General features: G+C 40.8%; 1 protein-coding gene across 1 annotated transcript in view; it reads right to left on the bottom strand.

Annotated features, from left to right (window-relative positions):
- The window catches only part of HGD (homogentisate 1,2-dioxygenase), a 53993-nt gene extending 26701 nt beyond the window's left edge, over positions 1-27292 (bottom strand). The window contains exons 1-4 of the mRNA XM_003825165.4: positions 27150-27292; positions 20846-20917; positions 19955-20043; positions 15491-15596 (exon numbers count right to left, since the gene is read on the bottom strand). Of these exons, the coding sequence (XP_003825213.1) occupies positions 15491-15596; positions 19955-20043; positions 20846-20917; positions 27150-27164 (282 nt within the window). The 5' untranslated portion in view covers positions 27165-27292. The remainder of the gene's footprint in view (positions 1-15490; positions 15597-19954; positions 20044-20845; positions 20918-27149) is intronic.
- Positions 27293-27582: the final 290 nt, after the last annotated feature.

Consider the following 27582-nt stretch of genomic DNA (forward strand, 5'->3'; position numbering starts at 1 on the left):
AAAAATACAAAAATTAGCTGGGTGTGGTGGCATGCACCTGTAGTCCCAGCTGCTCAGGAAGCTGAGGCAGAAGAATCTTCTGAACCTGGGAGGCGGAGGTTGCAGTGAGCCAAGACCTCACCATTGCACTCCAGCTTGGGTGACAGAGTGAGACTCTGTCTAAAAAACAAAAAACAACAAAAACAACAACAACAAAACAAACAAACAAAAACCCTGCTATGAGTGGTAATAAAGTCCTGGCCCTCAGAGAAGGGGTTTGTCTTCTTTGAGTGGAAAAGGCTGAGCCAGAGAGACTGATGGGTTGACCAGGTCAGCTGGTCATTTTTCAAGGTCTTCTGTAGCACATTAGCCTGCAAGTCATGAGAACAGAGAGCCTGAGGTGGTGGAAGAAAATGCAACTACATTTCATAGTGAAGAGAACATACCTTCAATAGGGCCCACAATCTGGAAGAAGCAACGACCTTGATGAACCTTCTCTAATGCAAAAAATGATCCCCACCAAATGACAGAGATAGTATAGGGAGAGGAGTTATTTATCTGTTGGCCCTGATGGCAGAAGATTATTCAGAGTCGATATTCAGATCATACTGGGCCTGTATCATGAAGGATAAGAAAATCCCCAAGGTGGTTCTGATAAACTCAGTACTCACAAGAGAAAGCAGAGATTTTGGTCAGGAGCGCTGATGTGATATTTTGATAAGTGTGAGGAGGGAGATTTGAGCAGAGGATTAATAGGAAGAGTCCATGGAGTGCATGGTACAAACATCTACTAAAGCCAGCTGCAGCTTTATTGTATGCTGTGGAGCAGTAACTCTCTGAGCCAAGGCCAGACCAAAAGGACTGTGCACTGAAGACTTGGTTTTTGCTACTGTCTCTGTTCCCGTTTACTCTGTGATCTTCAGGAAAGCCATTTTCTCTCTCCAAATTTTGTTTTTTTCTTACATATAACAACGGGTGCTGGTGAGAACTATAATTCCATAATTCTCTCCAGAGAAGAACCTCTGAAAGAAGTAAAGGATGCTTGCTGACTGATTTAGTCCTTGATATGGACTAAATTGTGTCCTCTTCCAAATTTGTGTGTTGAAGCCCTAACCTTCAATGTGACTATGTTTAGAGATGGGTTTTAAAGTTAAAAGAGATCATAAATGTGGGGCCCTAATCTGATAGGATTGATGGCCTTATAAGAAGAAGAGATCTCTCTCTCTGCTTGCACTCAGAGGATAGGCTATGTGAGGATACAGTAAGAAGGACTGTCTTTAAACCAAAGAGGAGCCTCACAAGACATCAACCCTGCTAACACCTCGGACTTGGACTCTCAGTTTTCAGAACTGTAAGAAGATACATTTCTGTTGTTTAAACTACCCAGTCTGTGGTATTTTGTTATGGCAGCTTGATCAGACTAATATAGTCCTACAACTTTTTAAAATAGTTTATTTTATTTATACTATACACTATTGTTAAATAGCTTCTTCTCTATAGAATTTACTTATTAAACATTTCAAAAATAATAAAATCAATTGTAATGCCCAATGCAATGGCTTGACTATAGTAGGCATTAATATTTGTTGAATGACTGAATAGATGAATAAATCTAAGGCACTAACAACATTGCTAAGAACAAGAATAAAGTAAATTTTTGAGATCTTTTTTTTGGGGGGGGTTGGAGTCTCGCTCTGTTACCCAGGCTGGAGTGCAGTGGCGTGATATTGGCTCACTGCAACCTCCACCTCCTGGGTTCAAGCGATTCTACTGCCTCAGCCTCCTGAGTAGCTGGGACTGCAGGTGCATGCCCCCATGCCCGGGTAGTTTTTGTATTTTTAGTAGAGACGAGGTTTCACCATGTTGGCCAGGCTGGTCTCGAACTTCTGACCTCAGGTGATCCGCTTGCCTCGCCCTCCCAAAGTGCTGGGATTACAGGCATGAGCCACTGTGCCTGGACCGTGAGATCTTTTGGAATTCAAAATAACATTTAGGCAATGTCTAGAAAATCAAATATTTCTAAAAGTCCAAAGGTAAAATGTCAGTTCTTCACACGTGTAAAATCGTCACTTCCATATCTTTTCTTTTTTAAAAAACTTTTTTTCCAATCCTGCTCCTTCTGTAGATCACTTCTGTATCTTTTCTGACTTTCTGTTCAGTTGTTCTATCAACTGTTGAGAGAGGGGTGTTGAAGTCTCCAACTAAAATTGTGGATTTGTCTATTTATCCTTTTAGTTGTATTATTGCTTCACATATTTTACAACTGTATTCTATGAGTTCTATTGGACGATAAACTTTTACTTGCTAGAAATGAGGTGGTCAAAAATAATTTGAAAGCATCTTTAAGGGTGTCCAAAGTTAGAATTAAAAATTACTTAAGATTACCAAAGGAGGAAGACAGAATTGGTATCAACATTTGATTATCAAGATTCAAAATTCATGCTCAGAGATGAAAAGAAAATATTAGATAATTGGCCTAAATATTTCCAGTTAGAATACCGGGAGTTGAACTAGATGATCCAAGTATCCCTTTCAAAACTGAAATTGTTTAATTTACTAAGATTCCCTCCAAATTTCCCATGGACTCAACTAGATTGGATGACTTGAGTACTCTCAACAACACTGGCTGAGGATAGACAGACATATCATTAGAAGTCAGTACCACCTATCCAAGAATTTTGAAGTAATTTCTAGGTGAAATAGTCATCATAATGTACATATTAGTCTGTTCTCACATTGCTATAAAGAATTACCTGATACTGGGTAATTTATAAAGAAAAGAGGTTTAACTGGCTCACAGTTCTTCAGACTGTACAGGAAGCATGATGCTGGCATCTGCTCAGTTTCTGAGGAGGCGTCAAGAAATGTACAATCATGACAGAAGGTGAAGCAGGAGAAGGCATGGCTTACATTGCAGGAACAGGAGTGAGAGAGAGAGAGAGAGAAAGAGAGAGAGAGAGAGAGAAAGAAAGAGAGAGAGAGAGGTGGGAGGTGCCACACACTTTTAAATGACCACATCTCATGAGAACTCACTCACTATCATGAAGACAGTACCAACAGGGATGGTGCTAAACCATTCATGAGAAACTGTCCCCAAGATCCAATCACCTCCTGCCAGGCCCCACCTCCAACATTAGGGATTATAATTTGATATGAAATTTGGGTAGGGACACAGATCCAAACCATATTATTCTGCCCTTGGCTCCTTCCAAATCTCCTGTCCTTCTCACATGTCAAAATATAACCATGCCTTCCCAGCAGTGCCCAAAAGTCTTAACTCATTCTAGTATTAACTCAAATGTCCAAAGTCTCATCTGAGACAAGTTAAGTCCCTTCCACCTATGAGCCTGTAAAATATAAAATAAGTTAGTTACTTCCAAGATACAATGGGGGTATAGACATTAGGTAAATACTTCCATTCCAAAAGGGAGAAATTGGCCAGAACAAAGGGTCTACAGGCCCCATGCATGTCTGAAACACAGCAGGGAAGTCATTAAATTTTAAAGCTCCAAAAAAATCTCCTTTGACCTAATGTCCCACATCCAGGGTACACTGGTGTGAGGGGTGGGCTCCCAAGGCCTTGGTCAGCCCCACTCAGGTGGCTTTGCAGGATTCAGCACCTGCGGCTGCTCTCATGGGCTGCCATTGAGTGCCTGTGGCTTTTTCAGGTGCACGGTGCAATCTGTGGATGGATCTACCTTTCTGGAGTCTAGAGAATGGTAGCCCTCTTCTCATAGCTCCACTAGGCAATGCCCCAGTGGGGACTCTGTGTGGGAGCTCCAACCCCACATTTCCCCTCCATACTGCCCTAGTAGAGGTTCTCTGTGAGCACTCCGCCCCTGCAGCTGGCTTCTGCCTGAACATTTAAGTTTTCTCTACATCCTCTAAAATCTAGGTGGTGGCTCCCAGGCCTTAACTCTTGTATCCTGTGCACCTGCAGTCTTAACACCACATGGAAGATACCAAGGCTTATGGCTTGCACCCTTTGAAGTGGTACTTGGATCCCTTTGAGCCACAGGAGGAGCTGGAGCAGCTGGGATGCAGAAAACAGTGTCCTGAGGCTGTGCAGGGTAGCGAGGCCCTGGGCCTGGCCCACAAAATCATTCTTCCCTCCTAGGCCTCTGGGCCTGTGATGGGATGAACTGCCCCAAAGGTCTGTGAAATGCCTTTGAGGCCTTTCCCACATTGTCTTGGCTATCAGCATTTGGCTCCTTTTTATTTATGCAAATTTCTGCAGCCTGTTTGAATTCTTCTCCTGAAAATGGGCTTTTCTTTTCTACCACATGGCCAGGCTGCAAAATTTCCTAACTTTTACACTCTACTTCCCTTTAAATACAAGTTAAAATTTAAATATAGGTTTAAATCTAAACTTATTTTTAAATTTAAGTTCCAAATTCAGGTCATTTATTTGCTCATGCATGTGGGCATAGGCGGTTAGAAGCAGCCTGGTCACATCTTGAATGCTTTGCTGCTTAGAAATTTCTTGTACCAGACACCTTAAATCATCATTCTCAAGTTCAGAGTTCCACAGATCCCTAGGGCAGGAGCACAATGCAGTCAAGTTCTTTGCTAAGGCATAACAAGTTTGACTTTTGATCTAGTTCCCAGTAAGTTCCTGATTTTCATTTGAGATCTCCTCAGCCTGGACTTTATTGTTCATGTCACTACAATTTAACAAGTCTCTAGGAAGTTTGAAACTATCCCTCATCTTCCTGTCTTCTGAGCCCTCCACACTCTTCCAACCTCTGCCAGTTATCCAGTTCCAAAGTCACTTCCACATTTTCAGGTATCTTTATAGCAATGTCCCACTCCTTGGTACCAATTTTCTTTGTTAGTTCGTTCTTGCACTGCTATAAACAAAGACCTGAGATTGAGTAATTTATAAAGAAAAGAGGTTTGATTGGCTCACAGTTCTGCAGGCTGCACAGGAAACATAGCAGCTTCTGCTTCTGGAGAGGCTCAGACAGTTTTCAATCATGGCAGAAGGCAAAGATATGACGGGAGCATCTCATATGATGGGAGCAGGAGCAAGAGAGAGTGGGGGGTGGTTGCATAATGGGGGTGGATTTCTCACGAATGGCTTAGCACTACCCTCTTGGTGCTGTTCTCATGACAGTGAGTTCTCATGAGATCTGGTCTTTAAAAGCGTGTAGCACCTCCCTCCTCTCTCTCTTGCTCCTGCTCCTGCCATCTGAGATACCTTGCTCCCCCTTTGCCTTCCACCATGATTGGAAGCATCCTGAGGCCCCTCCCAGAAGCAGAAGCCACTATGCTTCCTGTACACCCTGTAGAACTATGAGCCTCCTTTCTTTGTAAGTTACCCAGTCTCAGGAATTTATTTATAGCAGTGCAAGAATGGACTAATACAATGTATAAATAGTTGTTAGCAGAGAGATCCAGGGTAATTTGTGGTGGTGAGTTTCAGTCCAGACTAAGAAAGATAGGAAGGATTAAAATAAAACAGTGGCTCACTTGAATTCTTCAGAAACTTTGGAAGTTTGAGGAAAAAAAGGTAGCATGAATTATGTGGAGAGAAATCAGGCTTTGGTTGATCCGTTGGAGTTCTTTGAGGTGATAGGCAAGAATATAGATAATGAGGATCCAAGTCACTGTAATTTAGATTTCTAAAAGTCTTTCAGGCCAAGCGAGGTGGTTCACGCCTGTAATCCCAGCACTTTGGGAGGCCGAGGCGGCCAGATCACCTGAGATGAGGAGTTCGAGACCAGCCTGGCCAACATGGTGAAACCATGTCTCTACTAAAAATACAAAAATTAGCCGGGCATGGTGGTGGGCACCTGTAATCCCAGCTACTCGGGAGGCTGAGGCAGGAGAATCGCTTGAACCCAAGAGGAGGAGATTGCAGTGAGCTGATATCACAACACTGTACTCCAGCCTGTACTCAAAAAACAAAACAAAACATAACAAAAGTCTTTCATGAGGCTACAAATGAAGATGAGCCATCAAGGATGAAAACTTGGATTCTCATTTGACCTTGTCCTTGAATGTAAAGCTAAGAGCTTTAAATCCATTACCTAGCACCTAGCACGGAGTATAGAACATAATAGTCACTCAATAAATATTTGTTGGATGACATTTAATTCTCACAACAACTCTCTGAGGCTCCCTATGATTATTATTATCATCTCTATTTTAGAAGTGAAAAAACTGATGGTTTAGAACAGTTAAATTTTCTCTACTAAGAACTGATGCCAACACTTTCTCAGACCCTCTTACTAACCTACACCCTGAGCCCTTTGATCTTAGCCTGTCTTGACCTGTTTCCCAAATTATTCCTGATCTCCTTGGCTCCTAAACCCAAGCTTTCCCTCCTTTTAATGGTCTTGTACCTGGTCTTCCAAATTGACCTTTGTTTACTGTTCCTCCAGTGCTGAATCACCCTGGCCAGTCTGATTCCTGGGACACTAACCCTGCTTAGGTCCTTCAGGGTTAATGTTTCTTGTCTAATCCCCTTATATTAATTATTTCAAACAGTATTTATTGAACCTCTCTGTGTGCCAGATTTTATGCTAGATGCTGGAGGTGAACATGACATTGTCTCTTCCCTCAGATAATCCATTACAGAAGATCCTGGAAATGTGAAAACCTCATGATAGAAAAACAAGGAAGTGGATCAGTGCAAATAACTTTGGAAGAGAAATGTAAATAGAAATGTTCTCTCAGGAATAAGTCCTGGCACAGGGCCTATTTAACATTCTTATATATGGAAAATAAGAGATATAAGCAATGAAATCATCTGGTTTGCAGACAGCTCCAATATCTTTGCAAGAAGTGAAATGTAAGTTGATGGAGATGAAATGTAAAAAGAGCTAGCAAGCTGTCCAAAAGGGCTGAGCAGGGGAATGTGCACTGTAATGTTGGCACACACCACTGAATGCATTTAGAGAAATGCAATCTAATTTATTTATAGAATGATAGGATCTGAACTATCAGGGAGTAAATTCAACAAATACTTGCGATTCTATTTGGAAGAAGGCATGTACTGGATACTGCAGATCAGATGAAGATGATAGAGACATAGAACCTTAAATACTCTGAGAAATATTGAAAGGGCATAATGAAGAAAGTATTATTTAAAATGAATCATAAATCGTGAGTGAGATTTAGATGGGTGAGTATTTGTGATGGAAGAACAGGAAATCCCAGGTAGATAAAATGACGATGGTTCTAGTGTGACTGATAGGTAGGGGACATGGAAGTGAGTGGAGAGTCTGAAAGGCTGTGATAGTGAATCAGAGCTCTTGAGCTCTTATCTGGAAGCCTGCACTGGATTGGCTGGGCAGTGGAGGGGGCGGGTGATGGTTAGATTTAAAGATTTTTGAGATGATAATTTAGCACGCTGATTCTGGCAGCACGGTGTGGGATAGGGAGGGGAAGACATAGGAATCAGGTAGAAGGTCATTAAAATAGTCTAGGTAAGAAGAAATGAGGTCTGAACCAGGTGGAGGTAGGAAAAGGAAAAAAGGAACCAGAGAGATCCTGAAAGCACACTCTACAGCAGAATTTCCTAAAGCGCAGTCCAGCACCAACCTGCATGGGAGTCATCTGGGGAGACTCCTGAGTACCACCTCAGACCTACTGAACTGGGATCTCTGGGGAGCAAGACTGAGGAATCTACATTTTCAACAAGTCCCCTGGTAACTCTTATGTATACTCAGGCATCACCATTCTATGGACTTGGCACCTGATTCAGTGTAGTGAGCTAGGAAAATCCTCTATTGCTCAAGGAGTTCCTCCTGTTAGTTTGTCCCACTTGATTATTTCTTATCAACAACTATCCCTTCATCTCTAAGGCAAAGAGAATCCAAAAGAGTGGGAATCCTTAGTAGATATTTAGAGGGAAAAAGAAGCAGAAGGAGAGAATTATGGGCTAGATTGTGTTCCTCCTCCAAATTCATATGTTGAACTCCTAACCCCCTGTATTTCAGAATGTGACTATATTTGGAGATGGAGTCTTTACAGGAATAATTAAACTTAAATGAGGTTACTAGAGTGGACCCTAATCTGATATGATTGCTGTCCTTATAAGAAGAGGAAATTTGGCTATAGACACAGAGGGAAGATGATGTGAGGAGCCAAGGAGAAGATACAAGTCAATGAGAGAGGCCTCAGAAGAAAGCAACCCTGCCGATACCTCAATCTTGGAATCCAGAACTGTTAGAAAATAAATCTCTTTTGCTTAAGCCACCCAGTATCTTTTTGTTATGATAGCTCTAGCAGAACAATACAGAGGGGAAGGGGAAGGTTGGGGTGAAGAGAAGGAGAAGAAAAGAGGAGGATAAGAAAGACAGTAAGGAAGAGGAGGGGAAGAGAGAGAGTAAGTACTTCCCCTTCTCTCAGAGGGGAGATGAGGACAAGGGGGAGGTGAGAGTTGTGTTAGTCCATTTTTATGCTGCTGATAAAGACATTCCCGAGAAGGAGTAATTTATAAAGGAAAAAGGTTTAATTGGACTTACATTTCCACGTGGCTGGGAAAGCCTCACAATGATAGCAGAAGGCAAGGAGGAGAAAGTCACATCTCATTTGGGTGGCAGCAGGCAAAGAAAGAGTTTGTGCAGATAGACTACCTCCCACCAGGTCCCTCCCGTAACACGTGGGAATTCAAGATGAGATTTGGGTGGGGACACAGTCAAACTGTATCAAGATTCTAGTTCAGGACCTTGAAGAATACTTATTTTGCAGGTTTGGGAATCATGCAATGTCATGGAACCCAGGGAAAAAAGGGGATTCAGGAAGAAAAGAAGGAGGTCTGTTGTTCCAGGCTGGGATGTAGAGGAGAAAAGGATTATATTTAGCGTGGATTTACTACATAATAGCAAAAATGGAAAAAATTCAAATATCTCACAATATTAGGAATTGTTTTATAAACATTTGTTGGATTATAATATAATATCAAAAATATCTACACTCAAGAAGTTTAAAAAGACATGGAAAAAGGTGCAAAATATGATATTTAAATAAAAATAATCTAAGACTGCATTACACCATCAGCTTAATTATAGTAAATATATATGTAACTGATTTTTTTTAAAAGCACTATTATAAGTGTATTCACAGCCTCTTCCTCTTCCCTTCCCTGATCTCTGCAGAAAATTCAGATTTGCCTATTCTCACTGGAGTCCTTTGAACTCCAGTATTGCCATGGAGGTCACTGTTATGTGTGTGTTATCCCACATAACACCATGTGTGATCCCAGCCAAATGGGGTAGGGGATCTACAGTGCAGGTATCATTTTCTAGAGGCAGAATGTACAGGGAGGAAGAGAGAAGCCAACAATCAATGGTGACAAGGCATGAAGAGCTTGGGGAAGGTGAGAGGTGAGGTGAGAGAAGACAGATGTGAGAGGGTTGGAGTCTGGGAAAAACTGGAAAAAGGGGATTTTAAAAAGTGTTGCTGTGGGTCATATATTGGATACTCTTTAATGTCTTCAGGAAAAACAAGTAAAGATTAACTTTTCTTTTCTCTTTCTTTTCTTTCTTTCTTTCCTTCTTTCTTTTCTCTTCCTTTTTTTTTTTTTTTTTTTTTTCCGAGATAGGGTTTCACACTGTTGCCCAGGCTGGAGTGCAGTGGCATGAACAGGGCTCACCACAGCCCTGACCTCCCAGGCTCGAGCAGTCTTCCCACCTCAGCCTCCTGAGTGCCTGGGACTACCGGTGCTTGCCACCATGCTCAGCTAATTTTTTTTCACATTTGTGTAGAGCCAGGGTCTTGCTATGTTGCCAGGGCTGGTCTCAAACTCCTGGACTCAAGTGAACCTCTCATCTTGGCCTCCCAAAGTGCTGGGATTACAGGCATGAGCCACTGTGCCTGGCCAGATATTATTTTAAATTACTCTTGGTTACTGGCTACATGGGACCCTAGGAATTATTTATTTACATATATGTACAAAAAGAAAGGACTTGAAAGAACCCAAAACATTAGAAGTTGTTAACTCTGTGTTAGTGGAATTACTGGGCATTGACACTTTTATGTAAGTTTTAAATAAAAATATGTATTAATTAGAGAGTGATGCACTATTGTGTAAAGAGGGTATAAATATTTTCAATAGAGTCATCTGGGCAGGCTGAATTGCATAGGGTTAAAGAGTGAATGAGGGTGATAAAGTGGGTTTAGATTATTTCTCAAGGAGTCTGGCTGTGACTAGGACAGACTTGGGCAAGAGAGGCAGGAAAATCCAAGACATTTGTGGAGGGAAGGGGATTTCAGGATGGCAAAACCTGGAAAGTTTGACAAATTAGACAGCAAATACCCTGTAAGGGTATATTGTTTTGAAACTTTTTTTTTATAATTTGCATGTACTAGAGACAGAAGGCATTTTATGATATGTTCTTTAATTAGCTTTGAGGTATTTCTCACTTGATCCAAATTATACTGGTTAAGAACCAAGAGGTAATTTTCTCAGCTGAGTCTTAACTGAGTCAAGAATCTGATTTTTCAACAATCAAGAGGTTAGAATGAAATAATAAGAAAAATAAATTTTAAAGGACTCTTAAAGAGAAGTGCTAATTCAGGAATTCTAGCTGAAATCTGTAAAATCATGGTTAAATTGGATGTAGATTAGTTCATTAAATTCTGAGACTTCAGAAATTAGAGGCAGACACATAAAATTAGGTATACTTCTTATGTGAGGTATTAATGAATTGAATTTATGTCCTCAGGCTGAATTTAAATACACTCAAAAAGAGGTTGCATTAATTCTTGGATAACTGATTAAATATACACTAACGAAAATGAAGGCTTTAGGGGGAGCAGCCCCCAGTCTTCCTGAGAGGGTATCAAGGATGACAGTGTTGATCACATATTGCATGATGCTGCCTTTGGGACTAAATGTTACACTGGAGGAATCATCAGGCAATCCTCAGGTCTTCAAATTCCCAGAGATGACTAATGTGGATAGTTGGTGAAGCTGATGAAGTATTGGATTTGGTCTATGACAGGTGAAGACATACCTATCACACAGGCTTCAGCTGGGAAGGACTGTCAGAGGGGTGCCTAAATATAATTTTCTCAGCCTTTCTTGCTGAGAGTCTGGAGTACATATTTGGAGGAGGTTATGAGGGAGAAAGTGATGAATGCGAAATGCTGTGGTTAAATAATGAAGTGTAAAATTGGAAAGAGATATTAACTTGTAAAGAAGGTGTAAAAGAAAAGACAAAAGGGTAGATTTTGCAAGATCAGCCAGGGTTTATCATGGAGAGAGAAGTAGTTGGCGGGTGACAGAGGTCACAAGTCAGAAAGATAATAAATCGCTACCTGGTTGGAGCCGGTGTTCACAGAGACACTGAGACACTATTGAATTCTGAGGCACATCTCTCCCAGTGTGTGTGAAGACAAGGTCTCAAAGGAGCAGGGAAGATATTGGAGAAGAAATTCATTTGGTGGCTACCATATAGAAAGTGTTCAGGGAATTCAAAACAGAAGAAAGGCAACAAGTTCAAGGACAAAAGCAAAGCCATTCTAACCATAGGTTAGAATGGGAAACATGGGAAGCGGGGAGAAGGGGAACAAATATGGGCTGAGGGTCTGCTAGAAAACAAGCAGAAACTTCCAATGCAGCTATTATTATTATTGTCATTATTATTTTGAGATGGAGTTTTGCTCTTGTTGCCCAGGCTGTAGTCCAATGGTGCAATCTTGGCTCACCACAACCTCCGCCTCCTGGGTTCAAGCAATTTTCCTGCCTCAGCCTCCCGAGTAGTTGGGAATTCAGGCATGCACCACCACACCTGGCTAATTTTGTATTTTTATTAGAGATGGTGTTTCTCCATGTTGGTCAAGCTGTTCTCGAACTCCTGACCTCAGGTAAGGCTGGTCTCAAACTCCCAGTCTCAGGTGATCTGCCTGCCTTGGCCTCCCAAAGTGCTGGGATTACAGGCATGAGCCACCATGCCCACCCTGATACAGCTATTTTGATGCCTCTGTATTAACTCAAGCTTTTTAATCCAGTTGCTTCAAACTTCCTGGTCAAAATGTATGTCAACTATTTATGAAATAATGAATTAACATGTACAACTTATATACTTGACTCTCACTTAATGATGGGAGACGTCCAGTAATATTTTATTAATTTCTACAATATTTTTGGGTTTTTATAAGTATATTTTACTCATACAATCAGACAAAGCTAAGCTGGGTGCAGTGGTGCATGCCTGTAATTCCAGCACTTTGGGAGGCTCAGGCAGGCAGATTGCTTGAGCCCAGGAGTTTGAGACCAGCCTGAGCAATATGGTAAAACCCTTTCTCTACCAAAAATACAAAAAATTAGCTGGCCATTGTGGTGCACACCTGTATTCCCAGCTACTCAGGGGACTGAGGTAGGAGGATCATCTGAGCCTGGGAAGTCAAGGCTGCAGTGAGCTGTGATCACACCACTGTACTCCCGCCTGAGCAACAGGGTGAGACTCTTGTCTCAAAAAAAAAAAAAAAAAAAAAAGACAAAGCTAGAACAATTGTGTTAGAACAAGATTGTCTTCCATGGATATGTCACACGAACTCCAGAATAATTCCTATGAAAGGGTGTATTCATGTTAAATAAAATGTAGCAATGATAGTCAAGGAAATAATAATATATAATAAAGGTATATTACTGAGCATATTACACATCACACTCAAAGTAGAGTCACATCACATATTTTCTTTAAAGGTTAGGTTTAAAACCTAACCCCCCACCCCGAATAAAACTATGTAAAAGAAGTATGGCTCCACTGTTGTCCACACAACTATAAACAGATCTATGAAGATTTATTAAGGTTGAGAGGCTTAGAAAATTGTTGTGATCGACATGAGCAGGCAGGAGCCCTGGAACTCCCCAGCCTACCCTGTTAACCTCTACTGATTTGATTGCTATCTTGAAGCAAAATAATAATAAATAATTATTTTTCATTATAAATAAACAATAATTTAAATTATCCAAATCTGCCCATGGACTTTTCTTATAATCCCTCATTTAGTTAACTTCATATACATAATTACTATACCCATATTACTTGAATCCACATGAGACGCAGGAATGAGGTGAAGTCAGGGTCCCCAGGTTGGTTGTGCAAGCTGTGCCCTGCGCAAGGGCCTTGTCCGACTGAAGGGGAAAGGGAGGAGCTGAATGCCTCATCTGTGTCCCTTTGTGTGGGGGACTGAGTCTAAGGGGTTGGGGGTTAGAATAGGGGCTGCATTTTGCAATGTGCTTAAAGGCAATATATAGGCCAGCTGGGGACCAGGGAGGATGTCTGCTTTATGCATTAAACTTCATACGAGTTTAAGGGTCAATTATTTAGACAAAATATCTTAGTTTCAAAGTGGCTATGAGGTAGATAGTATTTTAAATACCAATTCACATTTTTCCACCCTAAATGCCTCCCTCCCTTCCTGTCCCTGGTAGAGAGGGGTGGTAACATTCAAGCAGATGCTTATTTCGCTGAGATTTCCATAATTAAGACAAGAGAGAGAACTGGGCAGGAAACCAAAGGTGTCTATAAATTATTTTGACTTTTGTCTTATAAAAAGTCTAAGCACTTAGGGGAGGGAGATTTGCAGGTATAGACAAAATGTCATGGTAAACAAAGGGGAAGCAGGAGATTTCCTTGGGTTGTGGAAAGTGGCGGGGTGGGGAGAGAGGGAGGAGAGAGAGAGAGTAGGAGGGAGGGAAAGAGGGCAGAAGAAGCCTTCAGAGTAAAAAATAATATAAAATGAAGAAATAAAGTTACCTGAATAATGTAAATTCAGGTAAATATAAATAGCTGTATCAGAATCATGGTTCTTGCCTATCACATGCCAGGCATTGTATGAAGCAGGTTCACACCTATTCTCTCATAATCTTCACAATAGCACTGTGAGGCAAATGTTATCATCCCATTTTACAATTGAAACATCATAGCTTAAGACACAGCTAGTAAGTAGATGGGCAGGGATGCAAACCCAGGTCTGTTTTTCTTCCTGCCCTACATACCTATTATCAGCAACATGTACCTAAACTCAGGGACAAAGGCAATACACTGGGGTTCTCAGAAGGTTAAAAAAAAGAGCTCAGTCCTTTATAGCACTGAGTCTATCTCATTGCTATAGTACTGGTTCTGTCTCATTCTATCTTATATACTCTGCAAGCAGAGTACGTAAGTAATAACGATAATCAGAGAAAACGCCCACTATTACTAGACCAAAAGGAGGAAACTCCTAGAAAAAGAATGGAAGTCCTAGGTCTGAAGAGACTGTGATAGTGATCTGTGACCACAATAGACTTGCATAATTCAGCCCAGATAGCAAGACTCTCACCCCTATGCCAGATTTCAAAGGCCTCTCTTCCAAGATGTCTGTATTGAATGTATTTTCTATATTTTGTGGTAAGTTTAGATTAAAAACAAAAAAAAACCCATGAGCATGTAGATATTTTGACCAACCTATAAAATATAAAATATTTTGACCAACCTATAAAATTTCCGCTCATCCAATTCACCTGAGCAGTTCTAGTAAGTCCGAACTACTCCTGTGTCCATCTATATGCCATAAGGCTAGAAAAATACAAGCTTATTTGCGCATGTGCACACACACACACACACACATGCAGACTGTTAATCAAGTTTATCCTAAAGTTGCTTCCTTACATATTTTAAGTTCTGCCTAAAGGTTTCTCCATACATAGTGAACCATAACCTAATTGGATGTGTAACCTACTCTTGTGCCAATCATTGTGACACATTGTTAAAACTGTGTTCAAGTAAGTCATATGCCGAGCTGCAACCAATCTGGTTATTTCTGTACCTCATTTCTGTTTTCTGTACATCACTTTCCTTTTTCTGTCCATAAATCGTCTTCTACTAGTGTCTGCACTGGAATCTCTCAGAACCTATCCCGGCTCAGGTAGAATAATTTGTGAATTGTCCTTTGCCCAATTAAACTCTGTTAAATTAGATTTGTCAAAGGTTTTTCTTTTAACAATATGTATATACATAATCAATCCATCATTTCCAAAATTCCCACCTCATATCGTTTGGCTGTGTCCCACCCAAATCTCATCTTGAATTATAGTTCCCATAATCCTCACATTTTGTGGGAGGGACCTTCATGGTGGGAGGTAATTGAATCATGGGGATGGTTACCCTCATGATAGTGAGTTCTCACAAGATATGATAGTTTTATAAGGGGATTTTCCCCCTTTCGCTTAACACTTCTCTCTCCTGCTGCCATATGAAGCAGGATGTGTTTGCTTCCCTTTCCGCCATGATTGTAAGTTTCTTGAGGCCTCCCCAGCCATGCAGAACTGTGAGTCAATTAAAAATATGTCCTTTATAAATTACCCAGTCTTGGTTATTTTTTCATAGCAGCATGAGAATGGACTAATACACCACCCAAGTTTGAGCAGAAAACAGACACACTTTAGCATTTATTAAAATAATACTTTAAAAAACTATCTATTTTTTCCAATGACCATGGTATTCTATTTAGGTATTTCTAGTCAAGGCTTTGGGTATATGATATGCTTCAATTCACAGGACCAGGTTACCTGGTTAGGATCAGGATCAACTTCATCCCAGTTGTGAGTGACATGGCCTTCGTCAATGGATTCAAAGGGCTTGTGAGAAACTGAAGGTAGAATCCTATACAGCCAGCTAGAGGGAAAAACATACAAGATATACAAGCCTTAGAGTAATGTTCTGAGTGATACACAGAATGGCTCAGGCAGTACCATCAGGAAGACACTCAAGTCAACAACGACCTGTGGGCTCTAATGTGTGAAGCAGTGAAGCAATGATACAGCATCACTTTTTATGGCCATCTGCTGCCCACAGCCCTGGCCTCTTCTCACTTTTTCATTCCACCCATCATGCTTCAAATGGACTCTGACTCATGGTTATATCCATGCTGCCAAAAAATGAAGAACTGTCTTTTCTAAAAACTATAAGGGAAGGGGAAGTACCTTGAGGGATATCTGTGTAGGAAAATCCATAGAAAAACATTAGCTTATGTGTGTATCATAGGATGCTAGTCCTTGCTCTGGAAGGCAAGAACAATGAGTTCTACGCAGCTTGAGAGAATATGGGTGGTATCTTTGTTATTTTTGAAATAGTAAATCAATTTTCTCCTTTAAAATTACAAAAGTAATACATGCCAAAGGTAAAAATAATTCAAGTAATTAAAAAGTCCTGAAAGGTAAATGGCACCTTCGTCCTCCAGTTTCTTCAGGGCTATTCCTCAGAGGCATCAGAGCTTAGTGATTTTCTTATATATTTCTTATATATTCTTTCAGATACGTCCAATGCATTTCTAAACAAAATTATCAGATCATTTTAACTCTTTATTATCATACTAACAACGTGTGAGAGTGCCTGGTCACCCACATCTTCACAAATCTGGAGTATTATTAAAAATTTTAGTGTTTTAGGTGGAAAATAGTATCTCATTTTATTTTGTATTTCCTTTATTATGAATTAGAAAATACAAAATATTTCCAAAAATCAAGTCTATTTATTGGCTCTTTATAGTTTTTCTGTGAATTACTTGTAGAAGTCCTTTATCATTTTCTATTGGGTTAGTCTTTTTGATATTAATTTATAAGAGAAAAAGATTCTGGAAAGGCTGTGGAGAGATAAGAATGCTTTTACACTGTTGGTGGGAATGTAAATTAGTTCAACCATTGTGGAAGGCAGTGTGGTGATTCCTCAAAGACCTACAATGAGAAATACCATTTGACCCAGCAATCCCATTACTGGGTGTATACCCAAAGGAATATAAATCAATCTGTTATGAAGATACATGCACACGTATGTTTATTGCAGCACTATTCACAATGCAAAGACATAGAATCAACCCAAATGCCCATCAATGATAGACTGGATAAAGAAAATGTGGTACATATACACCATGGAATACTATGCAGCCATAAAAAGGAATGAGATCATGTCCTTTGCAGGGACATGGATGGAACTGGAAGCCAATATTCTCAGCGAACTAAAGCAGGAACAGAAAACCAAACACTGCATGTTCTCACTCATAAGTGGGAGCTGAACAATGAGAACACATGGACACAGTGAGGGGAATAACACACACTGGGGCCTGTTGGGGGGTGGGAGTTGGGGGAGGGAGAGCATTAAAAAAATGGCTAATGTATGCTGGGCTTAATACTTAGGTGATAGGTTGATAGGTGCAGCAAACTACCAGGGCACACATTTACCTATGTAACAAACCTGTGCATCCTGCACCTATACCCTGGAACTTAAAATAAAATAAAAATAAATTAACACTTCTGTACTCCAAAATTATAAGAGTGTATGTCCATGTTTTATTGTAGTACATTTATGCCTTTATTTGTTTTTCTTTCTTTTCTTTTTAAAGTGTGTCCTCTCTACCAGGACCAGATCTCAGGCTTCAGGAAGGGAAGAAGACTCTGATAAAGGAATCTGAAAGGACACCAGGATGAGACCTTCCAGAAGTTGGAAGGGACATTGAAGCTCACTAAGAGGGACCCAAGTCCTTTCAGAGGGTACTACCCTGACAAAATACAGAAGGACAACGGAAGACCAGACCTGAATCAACAGGCTCTGGCCCTTTCAAGACCAAGGACAGTCTACCTCAGTGAGTTGAGTTGGCCTGGCCCAACATTGAGCCATCTGGGGGAAAAAGGGCTAGATCTGTTTAGTTTCCATTTGATTCCTCCATCTCTTGATGATGTGACCTCAGACCTTGGTCTTACTAAGCCTCTCCAGCTCCCAGTATATGAAGTTCAGAGCATGTGTGTATGTCTTGGAACCACCTGTGTGATCCTGGGAGAGTTACTAGACTTCCTGAACCTTATGTTCTTCATCCTTGTCACCTAAGATTGTTGTGAGAACTCAGAGAGTTTGTGTACCAAAAATGCCTGGCATACAGTAACTGCTGGCTTATCATGTGTTTGTTAAATTGCCTTTCTTCTCTTAATCTTCTGAATTTTTATCACAGTCCACATTTTCCAAATTCTCTCTCCAGACTTTTGCCTTTTCAAGACCCAAGGGATCAATCAGCTAGCTAATCTGATAAAAATTAATCCCTGATAGGTAGGTAGGTACGTAGGTAGGTAGATAGACTCTTTAATAGTTTTGTGGTGGCCCTGTATGCTATGGTTCAGATGAGTAGTAACTAAGAATTTCAGGCTGGCCTACTTATGGATAAGACTGGTCCCATTTTCCCACTGAAGATTTTGAGTGGGAAGCATTTCCACAAAATTCTTGTGGATATCTTTGAAGAGTTCTTCTAAATAGATGGGTGAGCCATACCTAGTGTCCCTTATTTTTTAGCTGAGTTTATAAAAGTCCCCAGGCAGTACTACATTGCCCTGAACAGAGATTTAATTCTGATTCAGGGAACAGTGCCAGCTTCTTAATGAAATGCCAACAGCTCCTTTTCAGCCTGCTGGAACAAAGCTCAGCTCCTGCTGGCTGAAGATATTGCTGAATAATGGGGACAGGCTGCAGAATCCGGAGACCAGGTGGCCTGTTAGGGAATGGGCCATAAAGTCAAGAACATAGTCATAGAGGACAGGTTGTCATAAATTAGAATGGACAGAATTATCTGCGTGCTTATCTTACCCTATTTGGGCTTACAGAGAGAGAGAGAGATGATTAAATAGTGAAGGAATTATCCCCTGATTTTTGACATGTATAGAAATCTTTCTCTATCTCTTCCTCTTCCCACGCATATATCTATTGAGAGAAAAGTACTGTTGATATTGACATTGTAACATAGCACTTGCCACATATCATGCCCAGTTCTCTTGACAGCCTCCTAGAGATACCCTGGAAATGAGGCAGAAACTCTGCTATGATGGCAATACTTAATGATAGTTATCATGACAATAACTAGCATTAACTGAGCACTAACCATGTGCCTGTGCCAATGTGCTAAGCTAAGCTAATGTGCTTTACACACATCCTTTCTTTTAATCCTCACCACAGCTATGAAATAGGTACTATAATTATCTTTGTTTTACGAATGAAGAACTAGAGGATCCAAGAGGGCAGATGATTTACCCAAGGCCACACAGCTGGAAAAGGAGCCAGGATTTATACTTAGGGGGCCTGCCTCCAGGGTGGCCATGATTAAACCTTGCAATCTTTATCATTTGTGTGGTCCATTATAGTTTTTTACTTACTATCTCATTTGCTTCTCAGAAGGACCTGTGGAGATAAACCCAGGCTGCCCTACTAAGCAGTACAAGACCACATGCCCTTCTCCCCGAGTCTCTAATACCAGCAGCATTCCTCTTCACAAATACCTCAGCCTAAAATTTTTATAATTAGACACTATTTGTTTAAATCATAACACTTACTGCCTCCCAAAACTATAACACATACTGCATCCAACCTGCCTGATATGAGTTAATCAAGGGATTACGTTCATTGACCTGGATGTAGGATTACAGCAAACATGGAACATGGCACAGTATGTAAAGGAATATGCTGGTTTCTAGCAAAGGCGAATACCAGAGTAAAAACCTCATTAATTCAAACCACAGTGGGCCATAATATGTGACTTTTTAACTATCCAAACTTCGTTTACCCAACATTTTCTTGCAAAGAACATACCTCCAGTCAGCTGAGAAAGATATTGCTCTGAATCTTCCATAATTGTGACTTAGTCATTATAAAACAAAACAAAACAGGTAAACCCCAAGCCAAAACTCAACAGGACAGTCTTTAGAAGAAGACCAAACTATTAGGAATATTTCCTTCTGAATATAGGAGATAATTTGTAAATGGAACTGGACATGTGTATTTTCCCAGCTCTGTGCAGCTTTCCTTCACCTTCTTCCACCAGTCACTTGGTGCTAGCTGGCAGGAAGTTCATTCTCTTCTGACCATGACCCAGACCATAGCCTATAAGAAGCAGGATCTTGGGCAGCTCTGGGAGGCTGTGGCCCAGGGGAAGGAGGCAGCACAAAGTCCCTGTCATAGTACCCACAGTCTGCAGGTCAGAATTCATCTAATCCTTGTACCTTCTCTTATTGGTGCTCCGTGGACAAGTGAAAGCCGATCCTGAGAGCTGCTCAGCATAGAGATTGTAGGGGCAGACCTGAGGATTATTCTGAAACAAAGGATGCAATAAACAATATTACTCCCATCCGAAAAGCATCCCACCTTCCCACCAACCAACTCAGTAGGGGGATGGGGATGCTCTGGGCGACTGCACATGACCATCTGCAACCCGATATGTTTCTTGTAACAACTTTTGATGTGACTTGCCCCCTGATTATAAAAGTAATATATATTTATTGTAGAAAATGTATAAACTATATGATATCACCCATTATCTCACAACCAGAAATAACCAAGCGTTCACATGTTGGTATTTTTCCTTGCATTCTTATCCTCCAAAATTGTGACCCTATTATACCTGTAACCCTGTAATAATCAGGCATTTTTTCCTTTTTTTTTTAAGAAATGAGGATTTTTTTTTGCTATGATACGGCCTGCAAAAAGTTTTGAAAATATTTTTGTTTCCTGTGTTGTTGCTTTTCTAACCAGCACTAGTATGCACATCTTTGTGCATACATGTGAAAGCACCTTGTTATTTTATCATAATGCTCACATCCATGGTGTTCAAGGGGAATATGAGGGATTCTCTTTAACCCTGGATTTTTGGGGATCCTACTGGAAACCCTACAGTTAATTTTACTAGTTTGGATTGGCTGCTGTGCCACCAATCCAATTTTAATCTTTTGTGTTGTCATTGCTCTGTATCTTCATTGCCCCTATGACTTGGGAAACCCCTAGACAGTTCACAGGCTAGATTGGAAGAGCCACGGTGGGTGGAGGCACTTTGGCCTGAAAGCTAGTCATCCAGGAATAGGATTCAGAGCTCTTCTAAGCACTTTATTTGCTCATACCTGTCCTTCTGGCAGGGAACCTGGGCAGCGAGGATCCTCTGAAGAACACTCATTCCCAAATCCAGAAATGTACTGTAGGTGACAAAGACACAAATGCCACCATTAGCAGGATTTAAAGAGCATTTCAGAAAATTGGCAGTTTACTAAGGTAAGAATTTCTATATGGACCTATGTTTGTGTATGATGTTCCACATATAATATCTTTACTGTGTCTTGACATATGAATCATTTAGGGAAGACAATATGCTTTCTGTGAATTTTAAAGACTTCTAATTAATCAGAAGAGTGCTGGATATTGCATAGACTTCTCCACCCTTAGCTGTACTTAGCTGATTTGTGGGTCTACACTGTAACCTCCCTGAACTTGAGACTCCATTTCCCTTTCAAACTCTGGGAAAAAAAAGAAAAAGCATCTATGAAGAGGTGTGTGGGTCCAACCCTGACAGCAAAACCCTCTCCAAACTAGCCTTGCTGTAGGCAGAAGCCTCTGCTATCTGCCTCATCTATGGAACACATCTATATTTGTGCGAATGCATGAAAATAAAGTTTAAAGATATGGGTGGCCTTCAGGAGACATGCCAGCCCAGCATCTTTTCACAATGACACAATGGAACCTACTCTGATTGCCATCTCTTCACTTTACACCCAGAGAAAAAAAAAGTTAAAGGGTTTCTAAACCAGGTAAGTCATGGAGAGCCCCTGAAACTTACTCTTGCAACACTCAACACACTTGTGAGTTCTTGTGCACTGTCTGGCTTTTTTGCTAGCCTATAAGCTGCATGAAGGCTGAGACTATGGCAGTCTTGGCTCATAGAAGGTAATCAGTGGAAATTTGTCGATTGATTGAATTTTTCCCTTAAAGCCAATTCTAATGTAAGTGTATGTGTGCTGCTGTAAATAGGGTTAGAACACTTTTTGCTCTAACTTAAATACCAATTGATTTTAGCCCAGGATAATGAAAATGCAGTCTTGCTCAGCGAGCGAAATGTAACCATCTGAACACAGCTCCTTAAGAGATATAAGAAGGGTGGAAGTGGGTGAAGGGTAGGCCCTCCAGAGTTCTCAGTTGTTGCGGGAAGTCTGGGACTCCAAACGGAGGGATCAGCTGAAGCCATGGCAGAAGTTCGTGGATTGTGAAGATTTCATGGACATTTATTAGTTCCCCAAATTAATACTTTTGTAATTTCTTATGCCTGTCTTTACTGCAATCTCTAAACATAAATTGTAAAGATTTCATGGACACTTATCACTTCCCCAATCAATATCCTTGTGATTTATGCCTGTCTTTACTTTAATCTCTTAATCCTGTCAGCTGAGGAGGATGTATATCGCCTCAGGACCCTGTAATAATTGCATTAACTGCACAAATTGTACAGCACGTGTGTTTGAGCAACATGAAATGTGGACACCTTGAAAAAAGAACAGGATAACAGCAATTGTTCAGGGAATAAGAGAGATAACCTTAAACTCTGACTGCTGGTGAGCCGGGCAGAACAGAGCCATATTTCTCTTCTTTCAAAAGCAAATGGGAGAAATATCGCTGAATTCTTTTTCTCAGCATGGAACATCCCTGAGAAAGAGAATACGAGCCAGGAGGTATAGGCTTATAAACAGCCCCCCCCAGGTGCGCCTGTCTCTTATGGTCGAGACTGCAGGGGTGAAATAGACCCCAGTCTCCCACAGCGCTCCCAGGCTTATTAGGAAGAGGAAATTCCCGCCTAATAAATTTTGGTCAGACCAGTTGATCCCAAAAACCCTGTCTCCTGATAAGATGTTATCAATGACAATGGTGCCCGAAACTTCATTAGCAATTTTAATTTCGCCTCGGTCCTGTGGTCCTGTGATCTCACCCTGCCTCCACTTGCCTTGTGATATTCTATTACCTTGTAAAGTACTTGATGTCTGTGACCCACACCTATTTGCACACTGCCTCCCCATTTGAAAATCCCTAATAAAAACTTGCTGGTTTTTGTGGCTTGCGGGGCATCACGGAACCTACCGACATGTGATGCCTCCCCCAGATGCCCGGCTTTAAAATTTCTCTCCTTTGTACTCTGTCCCTTTATTTCTAAAGTTGGCCGATGCTTAGGGAAAATAGAAAAGAACCTATGTGAATATTGGGGCAGGTTCCCTTATACTCAGTGGCGTGGAGATGTAACAAGCCTGGATGTGTGAGTGATGATCAGGCCAACAACAGTCTGTATTTGGAAGAAATATCAGATGTGAATGTTATGACTTAGGAAGCAATGGAAGTGAAAAATTATTCTTTTTGCCTTCAGACTCAATATTTTGTATATTTGAAAATTTGTCAACACAAAAAATACTAAGTTGTATACTGATTTGTTAAAAGCAGCAGCATGCAGTTAGGATGATATCTTTGGGGAAATGGCAGAGACCATCTAACATTCTGATTCTCCACTGCATCCAATTTTCTACTCTCAAAATGAACCCCATGCTCACCATCAACGGGATTGAATTTGAGCTGCTGAGAATTGGTAATAACCCCAAATTATCTTCAATTCTGTGAAATGGAATTTTAGACCAGCCTGTGACTGAAGCCACTGGGCATTACAGTGCCTTCGCTTTGTTCAACTGCCGCATTGTTTCTCTCTGCAAGAGAGGAAGGAAGGCTGGAGTACAGCTGAGCTTTCTGGCAGGCACTGGTGGAGTTACTCATTAACCTTCCCCATTCTTTGTAACTGGTGGCCTTAGAAGAGGGTTCAGGGTTATGTGTTTGGAACACGAGTTAGCATAAATGGTTCTGAAGCACTTGATTCAGACTGTGCTTTAAAAAATAGGAAAGAAAGTAGAAAGAACAGCTGATGGTTTGGAAGGGAGCCACCAAGCACCAAGAGGTGTGAGTTCTGAATCCGTTTTTCAATCTTAGCTGCAGGGCATTGGCTAAAGAGGAAGGTGAAAACTGCTGAGTCACTATCAAATCAATTGGTTTTTCTAATCCCCTGAGAGAAGAAGTACAGAGTTTATTGCAGCTTTAAAATGCCATGCCCCTCACGGCCAAAGGCATCTGAATTAAGGAAGCAGTATTCACAGCTGCTTTCTCCAGACATTGAGCTCAAGGACAGAATCTGAACTCTGCTTTTATCAGCTGCGAAAATCCAAGCATTCATTTCCAGCTGGTTCAGTGCCTATGTAAAAGTATACTGTGTACAAAAATAAGATTAAAAAGCTAACATTAAGCAAGTGTGTTTGTATGTTTTCTACAGTTCGGATTTCTGAATAATTTGATCCGACAGAAAAATATGATTTCATTTCTTTTCAAGAGAATTATATGCATACTTTCTAAATGCAAGAATAAATTCCTGAGCTCCATGTGACTTCAGTACCATCAGCTCTTTGGCAGCTTATGAGTATACAGCTTTTTAATTCTCACCTGGTCCCCAGGATATGGTTTACTTGTCAGAGTAGTTTTATGAGGTGCTTTCTCCTGACTCTGATTCTAGGTAACACCCGATGAGATGAACAGATGGTGCACCTCACTTCCTCTTACTGGGCATGAAGGAAAGAGAGAGAAGTCAGGGTAGAGATGAAACTACTGCTACATTTTTTTTTTCTGTGGAAAAAGAGTCTAATATTTCTAATTAACCTTGATGGGAACATAGAACATAGATTGTAAAGGGAACTTGCACATTATCGCAGTAGGCTGAATAATGGCTAATGGCTCACTCTGAAAGATATGTATGGCTTAACCCCTGAAACCTGTGAGTATTACCTTTTCTAGCCAAACAGACTTTTGCATATATGATTAAGGATCTTGGGATGGGGAGATATCCTAATTATTTGGGTGTATCCTAAATGTAATCACAAGTGTCATCATAAGAGGGAGGCAAAGGGAGATTTGACTTATAAGAGGAGAAAATGTGACGTGATTACAAAAGCAGAGATACATTTTTTTGAAGATCGAGGAAGAGGCTACAAACCAAGGAATGTGGGTAGCCTCTAGAAGAGGAAACAGAATCCATGGAAAAGGCAGGAAAACACAATCTCTCATAGAGTCTCCAGAAGAAACAGCCACACTGACACCTCGACTTTAGCCCAGTGAAACCGATTTCAGACTTCTGACCTCCACAACTTCAAGATAATACATTTGTGTTGTTTTAAGCCAATAAATTTGTGGTAATTTTTTACAGCAGCAAGAGGAAATCAGTTACGTAGAATAGTAGGTCCTGTCTCTGGCTAATCATTAGAATCACTCCAGAAGCTTGTTACATACAGACCCAGAGCCAGTGAATCAAGGATTTGGTGGTGGGGCCCAGAGCCTGAATATTAAGCAAGTTCTTCGTTTTAGAAATGAGGAAACCAAGGTTGGGAGAAGCTAAGCAACTTACTCAAATACATAGGGTATTTCATTTTAAATTTAATTTTATTACTTTATCTTTTGAATTTTCTTACCCCAGTTGTACTTTTGTGTAAATGTGATTTCATTTACGGCTTTGTGTTGACATATTCACTAAAAAGAAGAAATAAAAGATGAGAAACAGTTTTAAAAATTATATAATGTTTATTGATTAGAATGAATATGATGCAATCTGGTTTTCTGTGTTCAGATTCCTGACCTCTGGAGTTAACCTTTCTTTGTAAAGATTAGACAGCAGGCAGGGAAGAATGCCTTTGAAACTGAGAGCAAAGACTGGCATGCAATTTACATTGATGTCCTGGTGCTGTGCATAATAAGTTGCTTAAACATGACAGCAGGATAGGATTTTACATAAAATTTATTTATAAATGGCAAAGATGTTTCCAACCTCTGCTGAACTTCCTCATAGAATGTTCATCAGAAAACAAAGTTTCTATCTACTCTTTCTTCCAAGACTTCAACTCCTACCACTGACATCATGACCCTCAGTTCTATTCCCCTAGCCCTGCCCACTCCCCTGAAATCCAGATCCATAAATCCAACCACCGCCTGGGTATCTCAGTTTGGCTGTCCCTCCATCAACTCAAATTTGGCTGACACAGTTTTGGATTCTAGAGCATGCAGGCATTCTGTATGTGCTGTGCCTTTGCACTCACTCTTCCCTCCAGACCCCGTCCTTCCTCACTTTGCCAGTTCCAACTTCTCTGTGAAGACTCAGTTTAGGTACAGGCTCCTTTAGGAAATTTTTTTTTTGACTCTACCTAGCCCAGACTCAGTTCATCTATGATATTAATCTGCAGTGTCATGCACTAGCACAAAATATTTGCTGAATGAAAGAATGAGAGTTAACTTTTAGTCAGGCATAAAGATAAAAAACCAAAGTCTTTTACTCCGGTGTGGAGTGTTTTCAGGATTCCTACCAATTAGGAAGGTGTTTGATTCTTCAAACTCAGAAACACCTCCCCTTAACTGATGGATTCTTCAAACTCAGCATCAGTTAGAGGGCATTAGGGCACTTCTCAAACCCTGCATTCTGGGAAGATGTCTGTTGTGGGGTGGTCTGGCCCACTTGGCCTGAGCCAAGGTTCTGGGCAGTTCTGTTCAGTTACACATGCATGTGTTGAGCATTGATGCAAGCCTGGCCTGGGCACTAGGCATGGTTTTAGATATTAGGGACATATTCTGTTTTCCTTGCCTTAAGATACCAGTCTAGTAGGAGCCACTAAGGCCCCTTTTTGAGCCTGGACTTCGCATTCAAACATACCCTGTTTCTAATCAAGTCATCTATTGGCAGTGACCTTGGGCAAATCATAGTCTCTCCAAGCATTACTTTTCTAATTGAAACAAGAACCTCTCTCTATACCCCAGATTTATTTTGAGGATTATGAGTTAATTCATAGTTAAAATGCTTAGCACCTAACAGCACATAACCCACACATACTTTTCAATTGCGTATTACTAAAAAGAAGGAATGATTTCCTAGAGGAGGTGCTTCTTCTGGCCAAGGGCTGATTCAGAGCCTTAATTAACTAAATAGATCAAGCATATCTAATTGGTCACCGGAAGTGGTCCATGAGGCTGCAGCAATGGGAAGGTGTCAGAGCAGGGGGTGGGAAAAAGACATAGAGAGAAACGTGCATGTCCGTAGTGGAGGGGAGCTCTTAGGATGTCTACAGATTTCCAAGACAATAATTGAAATGAACAAAGGCAAGGGATGACCAATAAGAGCTTCATTTCTTTCCTTTATCATCTTTCCCTTGTTCTTCAGCTCCAGCTGTGCCCACAGACACCACAGGGAAGCCTCTGAACACAGGGGTTTGAACCAGGGCCTCTCTAAGTCTTTTCCAACTCTGATACCCTGGAGTTCTCAGAAACTTCCATAAATTTTGGCTGAAGAAGCCATAGCAAACTTGTCAGATGGTTTCTTACCTTTAACTCAGCCATTTTCTCTCTCCTCTATGTGTGATGACTTCAGGAAACCCAGGCCCAGAGGATATAAAGCCACAATGCTTCTTTCTCCTTCAAACCACTCTTTGGATATTCCGGTTCCCACTGCTTCACTGCGCTTCACTAGTCAGTGCGTCACTCAAACTAGCTGAAAGAATTGCCTAACTCATACACAGGGACAATGTCCAGCAAGCTTATTTAACCAGTTACACAATTGCCTTTGGTTTTTACACAGTTTGTTCCTAAGTGTTTCCAGAGGCTTGGTTCCTCTTCACCTGAGGTAGAGATTGACCAATTATTTATTCCAGTTAAAAGTAGGCTTATTTCAAAAGGCAGAGAATTTGAAGCTATCGGGGAAAGGAACTGTGGCAGATAGCGCCTGCTGTGTGTGGTGGAGGATTCTCTGCTCAGTCCT

This window comes from Pan paniscus, chromosome 2 (assembly GCF_029289425.2).
Source record: "Pan paniscus chromosome 2, NHGRI_mPanPan1-v2.0_pri, whole genome shotgun sequence".
Classification (NCBI taxonomy): domain Eukaryota; kingdom Metazoa; phylum Chordata; class Mammalia; order Primates; family Hominidae; genus Pan; species Pan paniscus.